Source organism: Rattus norvegicus, chromosome 1 (genome assembly GCF_036323735.1).
Source record: "Rattus norvegicus strain BN/NHsdMcwi chromosome 1, GRCr8, whole genome shotgun sequence".
In the NCBI taxonomy this organism is placed as follows: domain Eukaryota; kingdom Metazoa; phylum Chordata; class Mammalia; order Rodentia; family Muridae; genus Rattus; species Rattus norvegicus.
Window position 1 is genome coordinate 130,408,545 of NC_086019.1, and position 14,848 is coordinate 130,423,392.

A 14,848-nucleotide genomic window follows, 5' to 3' on the forward strand; every position below is an offset into this window, starting at 1 on the left:
CTGAGGAAGAGGATGTCAACTTCAATGCCTTCCTACTCTTCAGAGAGAATTCACAAACAGCCTGGGCAACCTAGGAGACTCTTTCTCAAAGTAAACAATTTCAAAAGCCTGAGTTCATAGCTCAGTGATAAAGCACTAATCCAGGATCCACGAGGTCCTGGATTCCATCCCTAGTACATAAATAGAATAATCACTCAATAATCAATTATTTATTTCTTATATATTTATTGTCCCTTTGTATTCAGTCTGTGATCGATATAGTCACTTTCTTGGATGAAAGAATTTTAGTTCTCAAGTTACACATCCAGGCAGGTAAAAAGGTGGAAATTAAATCCAGACCACCTAATCATGAGCTCGTATATATTTTATGATATTATGTAATGTGCTCTATACTGTTGACTATATATAGACAATGCATACCAAACAGTGTTATACCATGTGTAGCAATATAGATAATGCTATCCACATCATTCTATATTATATATCCCGCTGTACATGATACCTATACATTGAGCACATTGTTGACCATACTATCCTGAACACCATGGTAATACACTATACCACTTCCTCATACATGAGACTCTAGGACACAAGACACTGTGTTACACCATACCGTCCACATGAGGCAACCTCTTTATTGTGTGGAATGAATTTGCATCTCCCGAAAATATACATTCCACAGGGTTTCACCTTTACCAAAGAGCTAACCACTTGGCAAAGTCATTAGTTTGCTAGTCATACCCAATCGTTCTACTTAATTTCTCCACAGTAATGAGAAACAACTTTTACATGGGAAAGAGCTGGTTGTTGTTCTTCACATTTCAAGCTTCCCCACAGGGACAAACATTTAAAGATGTTGAATAACTTAAGTTCGAAGGCTGGGGCACACTTCCTGCTCGGCAAGCCTGGGAACTCCTCTCTGTTTCTCCAGGGTCAGGAGGCAGAGAGGCCAGGACCCTTTCTGCTCATCTGAAAATGAACCCAGAGAGAAGGAAAATGGGTGGATCATGGGACAGTGGGATGCGGAGGCAACAGTCCAGGCTTCCATTCCTGACTCTGGCTCATGAGCTGGGAGCCATGGGCCGTTACTTTCCCCTTGGGATTTTTGCTATTTCACTTTTAGAAAGTGTGTGTTGGACTAGCTGGTTTTATATAGTCTCCTCGCGGGCAGAAATGACATAATTTTGTGTATTTTATAATGTAGACTGTGGGAGTTCTACTGTTTTCATTGGAGGGGGAAAATCCCACAACTTACCAAAGTATTACATCCACTACAATGTGATGGCATCAGAAAAGAAACTGTAATGGGTTTTTAAAATCTGTATCTCTGGGTGGTATAATTTTGTTCTTTTTTTTTCCTGCATTTTTTTTCAATTTCTGTACAATGAATATGTATTACATTGTAATCTTAAAAAATGTATTTTGCTTTTCTTAACACATTGGAACTGTGGAAGATCCAAAAATAGAATAAAACAACCCAAATTTTAGTGTAACCAGATGGGAGGCGTAATGTCCCACATATTATGGAACATTTTAAGATGTCAGGGGGTCAGGATCTCATCCGACAGATGAACTCATTAGCAACCCAGCCCTCTCAGCAGCATCCGGGGACAGTGTTTCCACAATGACTCATAAGCTGGTGCCAGCCAGGCCCACATCTCAGGCTTTTCCATTTCCAGCCCCAGAGTTGTGACGACCTGACACTGTGGTTCTCATGGAATTCTGAAACAAGCCTGGCCGCATCGTAATGACGGCTTACTCAGGGCAGCAATGGGACGGAAGGTATGACTAATAACATTTGGGGAGAGTATGGGGACAAAACCAAAAATTATAGTGACTTTCTGGTTGGGGCACACTGGATAGGAAAGGAACGGTGTATCCACAAACTCAAGAGGGTCTGCCTGGCTGAGGAACCAGAGGCGGAAATAAAGAGCAGCAGACTTAGGCCGGTGATGTTTCCAGTTCCGGTGATGTTTTGCGATCCAGAATGGGATTGGCGTAAGAAGACACTTGATAGGTGGACCCCTCAACATGAAAAGCAAACTGTTTTAGCCTCACGACCCCACAGAGACCCATCATGGCACAAAGGACATTCTCAGTTATCCTTCAAACACTGTTTTTTGGCCTCTGCACCAAAACTCCGCCCACTGCACCTCAGAATATCAGGCATGCCAGTTACGTTTACATTATCACGGCCGAAATACCTGACAGAAACGAGGAAGAGAAGGTTTATTTGGGACTATGGCTTCATAGCTTCAGTCTGTTGTCGAGGAGCCACTGGAAACGTGCAGCTGAGAACTGCTCACATCAGTACAGACCAGGAAGCAGAACCAAGGGCTGGGTAGACCCTTCAGAGGCCTGCCCTTGATGACCCGACACACTTCCCCGGACAAGCGACCATCAGTGAGAGGCTCCCCAGCTTCCCAGCATAGCACTACCAGGAGAGGGGGCGCACACAAGTGTTCAAAACAGGAGCCTGGGGGCGGAGCACATTTCAGATTTAAGCCGTATCAGATTGAAATCAAATCCTTGCCAGTTTACAAGCTTAGCCAACTGTGTAAAATGTGCAGTTTCTAGGTAATCCAGTTTCCATCCGAGTTCATATCCTGGATCCACATATTGTTAAGGGATCCACAGTCTTTGAACTTAGGTGAGTTATTAATGTTTTACTTAAAATTTAGCCTTTCCCCCATAAAGCGTGAAGGCAACAAATAACATATAGAGTAAGTACCTCAGCCCTGTCATAAACAGCAAGCATGATCATATTTAAATCCTAGCGCCATCGTTGTATATACCTCAGAGTAATGTTCATCTGTATTACTACTGGAAAAGCCATGGGGTATATTAGACTTAATAACTAGATATTGTTACTGCAGTCCCTAAGAAATACATTGAACAAAATAGCAAGATTTAACTTAGCCAAATTCTAATACAGGTATCTGCTATTTTGATTTCTCTTTATTTTAATGTGTGCATCCCACAACATCCAGAGGACAGTTCCTGAGTTGGTCAGGAGTCTGCAGTGTCATATATTCAAGAACGGCATTGAACTGGACATGGCGGCACGTGCCATAATCCTGTCATTCAAGAGGTGACATCAGGAAGACCATAAGTTTGAGGCAAGTCTAGGCTACATAGTCATTCAAAGCCAGTCTAAGCTATAAAATATGACCCTGTCTCAAAAAACAAACAAACAAACAAAAAAAAAACCAGAACACAAAGTCTTAAGTCTCTTAACTGAACTTTAGAGCAACTGTCAAGAATGTTATGAGGAACAAGGCACAGAAGTTCCCTATGTCCAAACTGTGACATCTACACTTGTTGGTTTCCTAAGAACAACTACTAATCTCTCAAAGAAGCAGGACATATGGACCACAGTGATAAAAAAACACAGTAAAAATGCACCCCTCAAATGGCACAGTAGGGATAGTGGCAGCCACGTATATACCATATCTGAGATTAAAAACAAATTAACAAAACAGAAACCACTCTAGAAGATGAACACTCCTGAGGATGGAATGGATCAGGTGCTGCCTCAGGAAAGTTCAGTGAATTCAAAGCCATAACAATAGAAACTCAAATACTGGGGCGGAGCGGAGAGTCGGTGAACTGTAGAACAATCTCATGTGGCCTATAGATGCACCTTTGTGCACACAGATGTATCGAATGTGTGCAGGTGACTTCAGAGGCCAGAGTAGAACATGAGATCCCCTGGAGCCAGAGTTACAGGCAGATGTGAGGCGCCCACCATGAGAACTAGGACCTGAACCCTGGTCTTCTGCAAGAGCAATGAGCGATCTTAACACTGAACTGTTTCCACAGCCCAGTGGGCATTTTAACAATTTAAATCCTTCCCGATTTATGAAAGCACGGTATCTTTCCATTAGTTTGTACTTTCTTCAATTTCTCTTATCAGTTCTGTAGATTTTGATGCGTAGTTTGAGATGTGTTGGCTTTAATTCTTCTTGGAATGCTTGCTAGAAGTCCTAACTAAAGCCACCAGATCCTGAGCTGCTTGGGTTTTGTTTTTGTTCTTTTTGTTGTTGTTTGTTTGTTTGTAAGTTTTTGATTATTGATTGAGTATACCAATTCACACTGAACTGCTCAGACTTTCTACTTCTGCCTTGTTCTGTCTTGGTAGGTTACATGTTCTACGGATTTATCTATTTTTTTTCTGGGTTACCCAATTTATATAATTGTTCATAATGAAGAATTATCATTGTTATTCTTTCGTATATAGACATATATAGATATAAACAAGGCACATATATACATATATAGATATAAATGAGGCCTTATTTGTACCAACAAATGCTTTACTACAAAGCTATGTACCAAATTCAAAACATAAGCCTTTATCCAGAAAAAAAAAATCTTTCTGAAATACAGGCATTTTAAAACATATAGATGCTGAAATGACGCCCTCACTAGCAGACCTGCTCTACAGAGCAATATCAAGAGACAAACCGAGGTTGGGGATTTAGCTCAGCGGTAGAGCGCTTGCCTAGGAAGCGCAAGGCCCTGGGTTCAGTCCCCAGCTCCGAAAAAAAGAACCAAAAAAAAAAAGAGACAAACCAAAACAGGAATAAAAAATAGATGAGAAGAAGAAAACAAATGACTATTTGGTAAATTTAAACTCGAACATATTAAAATTTACATTAAATTGAAGTGGCCAAAATATAAAATATTGATGATTGCAGTGAATATAATTACAAGACCTGGTGACAGGCTCCCTATGAGAAACACTAGCATGCTAAATATAAGAAGCAGACAGGACAGAAGCGCAAATAGGAAGAGATACACGATCCTGATGCTAATTAAAGGAGAACTGGGTGGCTACATGAATTTCAGAATAGGCCTCAGACATAAGACTGTACTGTGAAAAGGGAGTGTTGTTTCCTAATGACACAGTAGTCGGCTCCCCAGGAGGACACGGGGATGAGAAACGTGAACCATCTGATAGCAGAGCCAAGAACCATTAAACAGAGCCTGGCTAGAAAGGAAAAAATACAACGAAGAACTGTACTGAGAGATTCAAACCTCCTTTCTCAGTACTGATGAGTGCCCAGAAAATCTAGAAAGGCTATCAAACACTATGGCTATCTGTAAATCCCGAGTGTCCCCCAAAAGCCAAGGTTTGATGCTTGGCCCCCAGGGTGCTGTGAACCTAAAAAAGAAGGAGCCAGGGCTGGAGAGATGGCTCAGTGGTTAAGAGCACAGATTGCTCTTCCAGAGGTCCTGAGTTCAATTCCCAGCAACTGCATGGTGGCTCACAACCATCTGTAATGGGATCTGATGCCCTCTTCTGGTGTGTCTGAAGACAGTTACAATGTATTTGTAAATGAATAAATATTAAAAAAAAAAAAAGAAGAAGGAGCCTTGGATGGGAGCCCCTAAAACTGAGGACCAAAACCAAACAAAAACCAAAACCACTTTTGTTCCTATATGCTAATTACCTCTGATTGCGCCGATGGACAGCTGAATAACATAACTCCCAAACACTGGGCTGATTGATGCTTATCGAGGCCAACTCTACCTGACAGCAACAAAATACACATTCCTTTCAAATGTGACTATTTACCAAAGCAGACATTATTCTAGCCACAACGAGTCGCAGTACGTTTAGAAGGATGAGGGTCATACAAAGTAGAGTTGAGCTATTTTTTGGAACTAAGTTAGAAATCAATAACTAGAAGATACCAAGCAACACATTTCTGTAGAACCCATAGGCTGAAGAATCAACCTTCCCAAAATTTTTATTCAGCACAACTTTCCCCACACAATATATTCCAATCACAGCTTTCTTCCCTCATGTCCCCCAATAATCTTCCCACCTCCCCGGCTGTCTACCCTGACATCTTCTTTTTCTCTCTCTCTTTAGAAAACAAACCGGCAAATAAAACAACAATTAAAAATATCAGGCAGAAAGCGAAAAAGAAAAAGAAAAAGCATGAGAAACACATATACACTCAGTGACATGTATGTTCAAGTGCATACACAAACACACACACACACATACACACACACACACATACACACACACCATACAAGCACATAGTTGGAAACCATAATATACAAGCTAAAGACCTGTAAGGTTAAAGAAAAGGAACCGTATGTTTCTTTGTGTTGGTTGTCTACTGCTGGAAATGGGGCCCTGCCCCTCAGTGTGATCTGTATACTCAGTAAGACTCTGTTGGAGAAAACTGACCTTTTCTTTGTAAAAAATGGTCAATTGGAAATAGCTTCTGGGTTAGGAGAGGAGATTAGTATCTAGTTCCCCCTCGGCATTGGCACCCCATCTGTCTTGGACCTGTGAAGGGTCTCTGCACACTGCCCCAGTCTTTGTGAGGTCTTGTGAGTGTCAGCCCTATTGTGTCTGTAAGACACTGTTTCTTTGCAGTCTCTCATTGGATCTTACAATCTTTCCTGAGGGGAAGAGTTTGACAAAGGCTTTTCATTTTGAACTGAGTATTCCAAGGTCTCTCATGCTCTACATTTTGTCCAGTCATGGGTCTCTGTATTAATTCCCACATACAGCAGGAGGAAGTGTCTCTGGTGATGGCTTAGCAAGACTCTTGATCTAAAAGTGTATCAAAATGTCATTAGGAATTCTTTTATTGCTATGCTTCTTTTGTAGAACAGGAGTATTGGGTTTTCCCCTAGGTCCATGGCCTATCTAGTCTCAGACTCTTGTCCACTGGAGCAGTGTCAAGAATGAGTTCCATTTCATGGAGTGGGCCTTAAGTCCAATCGGTGGTTACTGCCATAACTTTTGTGCCACTAATGCACTAGTGTATCATGCACTCAGATCACCATGGTAGATCAAAAGTTTTGTGGCACATAGCATGCAGAGTACATTTCAATGCCATAAACACTAGTGAGTTGGGGTAAAGGCTTTAGTTAGGCATCAGCTTGACTTTTTCTTGCCAATGAGATATACAGGTGTTGCAATAGGTTTGTGGAAAGCAACCTGGAAATAGCTTGAGTTATTTGAGGGCTTCCATGGGGCCCCTTTGGCCAACAACTTTACCAGATGGAACCCATTCTTGGCACTGGAAGCTTCACTCGGTGGTGACAGAAGTCTAGTTGGGGCTCTGTCTCCCCCACTGGTTGGTGATACCACTTACATTTTTTATACATGTATATATTCTAAGAAGCTTCTGCTGTAGTTGATTGTTTTATACGACACAAAAAAGTCCAAGGGCTCAGATGGCTACCATGATTGGCCTGGTAACCACTGAAGGAAGCCATACATCAAATTGTACAGGCCTTTGCAGAAAAGTGAAGAGCGAAATACATCCTGACTCCTAAAGTCAGCATTACCCTCATTCCAACACAGACCATTAACCAGAAAGAATCTAGAAATTCAAATCCCTCATAACCACATTTATAAAATGTTTAATGAAATTATAGCCAAACAGAGCAATTCCTTCAAGAGTGAGTCATTGCCACATTCTTTATTATTAAAAGCAATGTTGTCGCCTTATGTTGTTTATTGAGGCCTCTCAATGATGCCAGCCCATAACGGGGACTACTGTATATCATGGATACTTTTGAAGGTAGAGCTTGTTCATCCTGCTTCTAGATGAGAAAAAGCAGAGATGGTCAAGTCCTTGAGGTCACAATCCCACAGGGTAGATTTGATGCCAATCTTTTTAATTATTCCTCTCCTTGCCAAGGAACACAAGGCTTTTCCTGAAGGTATACCCCACTCTACCTGCAGTATGGAAAGCTGTCTGTCTCCTTTATACCTCCTATTGGACATTAGACATTAGCTTCTGATAAAACCCACTTCTCTAATTTTGTCAAACTGGTTCCTCTGACAAACCTTATACCAGAACCCAGTAGACCCTTAGCCACAGGGTTTTCCAACAAAACTTAAACAAGAATCAAGTGGACCCTTACCCACAGTAGTCTAAATATTCCCAGGAGATGACTGAAGCGCCCGTACTGAGCCCTTAGAGTTGTCCCTCAGTATCTGTAGAACAGCTCCATACGCTGTGTGAGAACCAGAAAACACAGCAGTCGCTGTTCAAGTTCCGCATGTGTAGAGTATCATCTCTGCACATCCTCCCAGAAGCTCCAAAGCATCTCTTATTCTTCTAACACTGAATACATGGGAAATGCGACGCCCACTGCTGTTATGCCCATTGCTGCTCTCAGGCAGCAATGACAAGAAGAAGCTATGCACATGTTCAGTATAGACGTGGTTTAAAACCATTGGTTTTTTTTTTTTTGAATCATGGTTGGTTGGACCTGTTGATGCAGAACTTATACATTGAGAGCCTGACCTTATATGCTTTGTTTTCCCTTATACCAGCACATCCAACATCAAGTTATAAATTAGCTCAGCGAGAGATTAAGAGTGATTAATAGAAGTAGACAGTTGTAACAATACACAAGTTCAGCAAATGTGAATATAGTCCACAATGCACATGTGGAGGTCGGAGGAAAACTTATAGGAATCTGTCCTCTCCGTCTACCAGCTGGGTCCTAGGAATTAAGTTCAGGTCATCGGGCTTATGAGCAAATGCTGTTGCCCACCGATCCGTCTCATTGGCCCTCTCCCATAACATCTTTTTTGTTTTGTAGGTGCAGTGAACTTTATTGATGGTATTCAAGAGAGTAGAGAGGGCTCCTTAGGCCCCTCCTGTTATTATGAGGGTCTGGGATGGAAATTGTGAGGGAGATACTCAGTGTTGGGGTCCAAGTTCAGAAAGGGACTTCTCAACAACCAAGGGTCTCTCTCTTGCTCTCAGTGTCCTTGCTGGGGTGAGTAGTCCAGGGTTTTTTCACTCCTTGGAGACCATGTAGGTCATGAGGTCCACCACCATGTTGCTGTAGCCGTAGTCATTGTCATACCAGGAAATAAGCTTTACAAAGTTGTCATTGAGCAATGCCAGCCCCAGCATTAAAGGTGGAAGAGTGGAAGTTGCTGTTGAAGTCACAGGAGACAACCTGGTCCTCAGTGTATCACGGGATGCCCTTTAGTGGGCCCTCAGATGCCTGACTCACCACCTTCTTAATGTCATCATACTTGGCAGGTTTCTCCAGGCAGCATGTCAGATCCACAGCAGATACACTGGGGGTAGGAACATGGAAGGCCATGCCAGTGAGCTTCCCATTTAGCTCTGGGATGACCTTGCCCACAGCCTTGGTAGCATCAGTGGATGCAGGGATGATCTTCTGGGCTGCACCACGGCCATCATGCCACAGCTTTCCAGAGGGGCCATCCACAGTCTTTTTAATGGCAATGATGATATGAACTGTGGTCATGAGCCCTTCCACAATGCCAAATTTGTCATGGATGACCTTGGCCAGAGGGGCTAAGCAGTTGGTGGTGCAGAACGCATTGCTGACAATTTTAAACAAGTTGTCATATTTCTTGTGGTTCACACCCATCACAAACATGGGGACATCAGCTGAAGGGGTGGAAATAATCACCCTTTTGACCCTACCCTTCATGTGGATCCATGGTGGTGAAGATGCCAGTAGACTCCACAACATACTCAGCACCAGCATCACCCTATGTGATGTTAGTGGAATCTCACTCCTGGAAGATAATGGTAGGCTTCCTGTTGATGTCAAGCTTCCCATTCTCAGCCTTGACTGTGCCATTGAATTTGCCATGGGTAGAGTCATACCAGAACATGTAGACCATGTACTTGAGGTCAATGAAGGGGTCGTTGATAGCAACAATCTTCACTTTGCCAGATGCAGAGCAGAAGGCAGCCCTGGTAACCACATACCCAGCGGTCAAATCCGTTCACACCAACCTTCACTGTCTATCTTGTCTGCAGGACGAGGCTGGTACTGCATGAGGAGATATGGCTGTCTCTGAACAGGGAGGAACAGAGAGTTAGAAATATCTTATTGTACTGGTAGCTATCTCTTTTGTTGACCACTGGTGATCAAGACTGTTGAAAGCAAACCCCCAGGTCAGGGAGAGCTGCTGTAGAAGCCCTACAGGCACTGCCACCACCATTTTGCTCACCAGAGTTTCCCCTAACACCACTCACTGCCTTGTAAGCCAACCGAGTCCATGGCACCCTTACTGCAGACCAAGAGAAGGCTTGAGTTTCGTTCCTGGCAAATGTCAACTAGAGGCGCTCACACATCCACCTGCTCAACCAGCCTGTGTGGAATGAACTAGAACGACATAAAGACCAATGCAGAGTAAATAGCCAAGCCTTCAGAAAAGCCAAGGAAACCAAATCTTGCTGTTACCATTAAGACCTAGAGAGGGGTGTGCCTATAAAAGAGTCTCGTCTGAAATCAGAAACAAGAGGGAGTCAAAGCTTCTATGACCACTAGATTCATAAACATTGTTTTAGTTATAGATATCTTCTTAGGACAAAGCCCCAAAGAGAATAAAAAACTGCTTCTCAGATAAAATCCAATGTTCTTGTTTTTATTTGATTTATGCCAGCTTGCTTTTCCAGATACCGTATATCCAATTTGATTGAACAAGGAAATCATCATCTTCACACAAGGAGGAGGAGGAGGAGGAAGAAGAGGATAAGGAGAAGGAAGAGGAAGCAGAGGAGGAGGAAAGGAAGAAAGGAAGGAAGGAAGGGAGAGAGGGAGGGAGGGAAGAGGGGGAGGAAGGAAGGAAGTGGTTTCCACCTTTAATGGTTCAATTTGCAGTCACTGACTTCATGGTGATGTGAAAGGGACATGTGTACAGTAATAGAAACCATCGTTTGAAGTTTGAATGTTTCCTTTTTCTGGGACAGAGATCTGGGCATGGACACTCCCTGACAATGGCAGGCAGGAGCAGAGGCCAGCAGCTCCCAGGCAGCTGCAATGTTCGCAACAGAACTGTAGTGCACTGTGTTGTCCCCATGCTTCTAAATAGATATTTAATCTGTCATAAGAGTTTGTCAATATTTTATAATAAACAGGTTTTGTGTTAGGTGAGTTTGCCCATGCTTAGGCTAGTGTGAGTGTTCAGGGCATGCTTAGTGAGCCAGGCTCAGCTATGATACTCGGCACACTAGATTTGGTGAGAGCATTTCTACTTAGTATATTTGTATCCTGCATTGGGTCCTTCAGGACTCAGCCCTGCTGTCCACCAAGGAGTGTCTGTACAGTATATGGATCTGGCCACAGGCTTCGGTAACTTAATCATCACAATTTTAGAGTGACAACACAAAATGCCTGAAATCAATGGCTGCAGAAATGGCTCAGTGGTTGAGTATTGGCTGCTTTTCCACTACCTGGTTTGATCCCCAGCACACACATGACAGCGCAAAACCATTTGTAGTTCCAGTCCCTAGGACCTGATGTCCTTCTCTGTCCTTTTTGGATACTAGGCGCCATCCCAGCTATGCTGAATAGACATGCAGACAAAGCATCCACACTTATAAACTTAAATTAAAAGGAAGTTTTAAAGGCATGAAATCAAATATTTCTAATTTACAAAATAGCAATCCCTTGGTTGATCACAGAATGAGTGTAACTATGGCAAAATAATTTTTACCTGGGTGACAATCTGAGGAACCCAAAACTCCAAGACTCTAAAATACACTGGATTTTCTGCCTTTTGTTTTCTATGCTATGCCAGAAAAGGGGGATTGCCTTATTGTTCTTTTTTTTTTTTTTTTGGTTCTTTTTTTTTCGGAGCTGGGGACCGAACCCAGGGGCCTTATTGTTCTTATTGGACACTTGGAACGTATTGCCACGCACTTTAATATAGCAACAGTTATATTGTAGGTAAAGAAGTTGAATGCCCCAATTTTTCATTCATGAAATTTGTATTAGTAATTATAGTAATTACACAAACCACGTAGTTCTGCTTCAGGTCATGATGGTATACAGGTAACAGTCTTTGCACATGGACTACTAGAAAATCAGGCCAAATATACGGAATGGCGGTTTTAAGATATCACCAATAGGCAATTCAGACATGTGATTCTCAAGATAAACAAATGAAATCAGCACTAAAGTTTGCCCCAGTTTGCAGCTTAGAGGCCAGTTTCAAGCTGCAGTGTGAGGAGAGCAGATCCCTAGAGAGCCAAGTGGTGTCACTGAGTTAGGCTAAGAATTTCCAGAGCTAGAGAGAGGAACTGGATAGATAAAAGGCCCTGAATATGGGGGAGGGCACTCCTGAATATTTGGTTAAGATTTCCTCTGTACATGTACGAAAAGAAACTACTCAAGTCCAGAAGTAAAAATCACTCCGTTAGAGGCTGAATGTGTCTTTGAAAAATTCATGTTGAAGGCCTATCCAACTGCAGTGATCTGCATTAGGAATAAGAAAGTAATTAAGGTTAAATGAGATGATAATGATGTGGCTCTCACCCTCTAGAATTACTGTCATTACAAGGAATATGAGAGCTCTCCTAACACACTTCGTCCACATAATATGGAAAGGCCATGTGAGGACACAGCACGAAGATGGCACAAAGACAGAAAGAGAGCCCTTGCACTAGGACTTTGGTTTCCGAAACTCTGGGAAACACTTTTACACTATTACACAGGCACCAGCCGGTGGCATTTTGTCATGCCAGCAATAAACAGATTAATATAACAGTACTTGAGACAATTCCTGGAGATAGCACAGTATCGGGGGCTGGTTCATGATCTCAGTACCCACCATGGTGTTTAAGGCCCAGAGCACTGGGTAGTGATGGGGGTAAATTATCTTAAGCCTCTCTCATCTTTCCCCTGAGACCTAAGCCTGAGCTTGAAAGGGTCAGCCGTCCTTATTCTCAGCATTCAGAAAGTATGGGTTATGAACAGAATTAGGAAAATGTGTTCCATAGAAGAACAAAAACTTCAGATGGGTAAGCAGCCATATTGTTGAGATTTCATGAAATCCTAATGCTATGGCTATGCGAACAAGATCGGAACAATGACAACACCAGTTGCTGTTCCAACATGGATGGAGGAATCTTGAGACCCTACCCCTAGATAAAGAGTTATAGGCAACTGGTGACTGCTAAGAGAGGAAAAATTTAATCTTCCTCAGGATAAACCCCCTAAATGTTTATCCAATCCCAAGCAGTCAGCCCTAAAATCATATATACATGAATAACACTAAATGGATTTACCAGGTAACAATTACTATGAAACAATACAGAACATAGGCCATGACATTGAAAGAGAGTAGTGGGGTGGGGGGCGAATAAGAGGGCGAGGGGTGGAAAGAGGAGAGGGGAGAAAAATGATGTAAGAATATATTTTAATTAAATACAAAATCTTACATTTTGTTAAAGATAAGTAAATTATTTTAAGTGACAATAAAGTTTCCACTGGTCATGTGTTGCAGATGCCCAAGTAGATAATGGAACATTGGTTGGAAAAAGAAATAGAAGATTTAAAATGACCCAAATGGAACTGCTAGAGATTAAAAATATATATCTGAAGTAACAGAAAAAAATATATAAATTGAATTAAGAAATTAGATACCACAAGAAAAGAGATCAATTGTACTTGGAGACAAAGAAATAGAAAATGTCCAGAATGAGGATCTGAGGGGGTAGTGATGAATAAAAATGAGCCTGTGAGACCCAGCAAGAAGGAGAAGGAGTGTGTGGTTGAGATCCCAGAGGGGAGAGGTAGGAAGAAAATAGAAAAAAATAATGACCAAGCAAATTGACAAAGACTCAGTTATAAACTCATGAGAAAACACAGCAAAATTCAGGCAGAAGGTGACATTTAAAAGAAAGATTTAGCAGAGGGTTCCAGAAGATTAGAGTTCATGATGGCCACTTTGAAGGCATGGCAGCAGGAACAATTGAGAGCTCACATCTCAAAACCTCAAACAGGAGACAGAAAACACACTGGGAATGGCCCACGTCTTTGGAAACCTCAAAGCCCATGCCCAGTGGCACACCTCCTCCAACAAGGACACACCTCCCAATCCTTCCCAAAAAGCTCCACCAACTAGGAACCAAACATTCCAACCTATGTGGTTTATGGGGCTGTTCTCTTGCAAACCACCACAAACATTCTAACTGCTGAAAACAAGCGATCAAGATTTTGAAAAACTTAAGCAGGAAGAAGCAGGGATGCAGGAGTAGGGGCACAGGGAGGTCCATGAATCAAGGATAAGAATGACAAACAAAAATGATCACAGACTAGGCAAAGCATTAGAAAATGAGACATGCCCTGAATATAAGTCCTGTCTGTACAGAAAGCTACGCCTGGCAAGATGAGTTGTCAGTAAAGGCAGAACAAACCAACAGAAAATGACCAATAAGAGGCAAGAGGCTAGATTCCTGGTAGACAAGACAGCAAAGGAAAAACCAAAGTTTAAGTAAGCGTGTGGACAAATAGGGAAGACTTAAGATGTCTTTGCCCTGCAAAGTGGCCATGTGCCGCGCCCAACCTTGACCAGCAAGGAAGACACGACCACAGGAGATCTTCTTCAAGCAGTTTTACTCAGGAACCTTGATACAATCTTCTGACCTCTTATCTCTTCTGACTCTCTCTCTCTTCTGACTCTCTCTCCCAGGGAACGCCCTGCACCACACTTAAATAGCTAGCACTGGCCAGTCCTAGCAAGTCACGTGGGTCATGTAGATAGGCTGTCACTATGCGGAAGCTAGCAGGTCAGGCAGACATAGCCAAATAAGGACTTGTTTACTGCAAGGAGCGCTCACCGTTGGGAGGGTGGAAGGCGGAAACCAGCGCCATCTTTACAGCCATGGGTCTGTTTCTTTCCACCTGGCAGTTTGGTTGGGTATGTGACTGCCTGTGGGAGACAGTGCAGGGTTCTACCAGGACGCCTGCCAGACGTCAGCATTAGGACTTCAGAGCTTGCCTTAAACAATGAGCCAGCTAGAGCTGCCAAAGCAAGTGTGTGACTTCAGCACTATTCTTGCTGGGGATTTGCTATTTG

At 42.6% G+C, this 14,848-nt stretch overlaps 1 protein-coding gene across 1 annotated transcript; it reads right to left on the reverse strand.

The window, feature by feature from the left end:
* Window positions 1–7,910: 7,910 nt before the first annotated feature.
* LOC134484897 (glyceraldehyde-3-phosphate dehydrogenase-like) lies at window positions 7,911–9,763 on the reverse strand. Its single transcript, XM_063280767.1, has one exon. It carries the CDS (start codon window positions 9,640–9,642, stop codon window positions 8,974–8,976), a length of 669 nt encoding a protein of 222 aa, XP_063136837.1. The 5' UTR covers window positions 9,643–9,763; the 3' UTR covers window positions 7,911–8,973.
* Between the last annotated feature and the right edge of the window lie 5,085 nt (window positions 9,764–14,848).

Coding starts and splice junctions, on each gene's coding strand:
- LOC134484897 (XM_063280767.1), bottom strand. CDS start 9,642: ATGACTCTACCCATGGCAAATTCAATGGCACAGTCAAGGCTGAGAATG.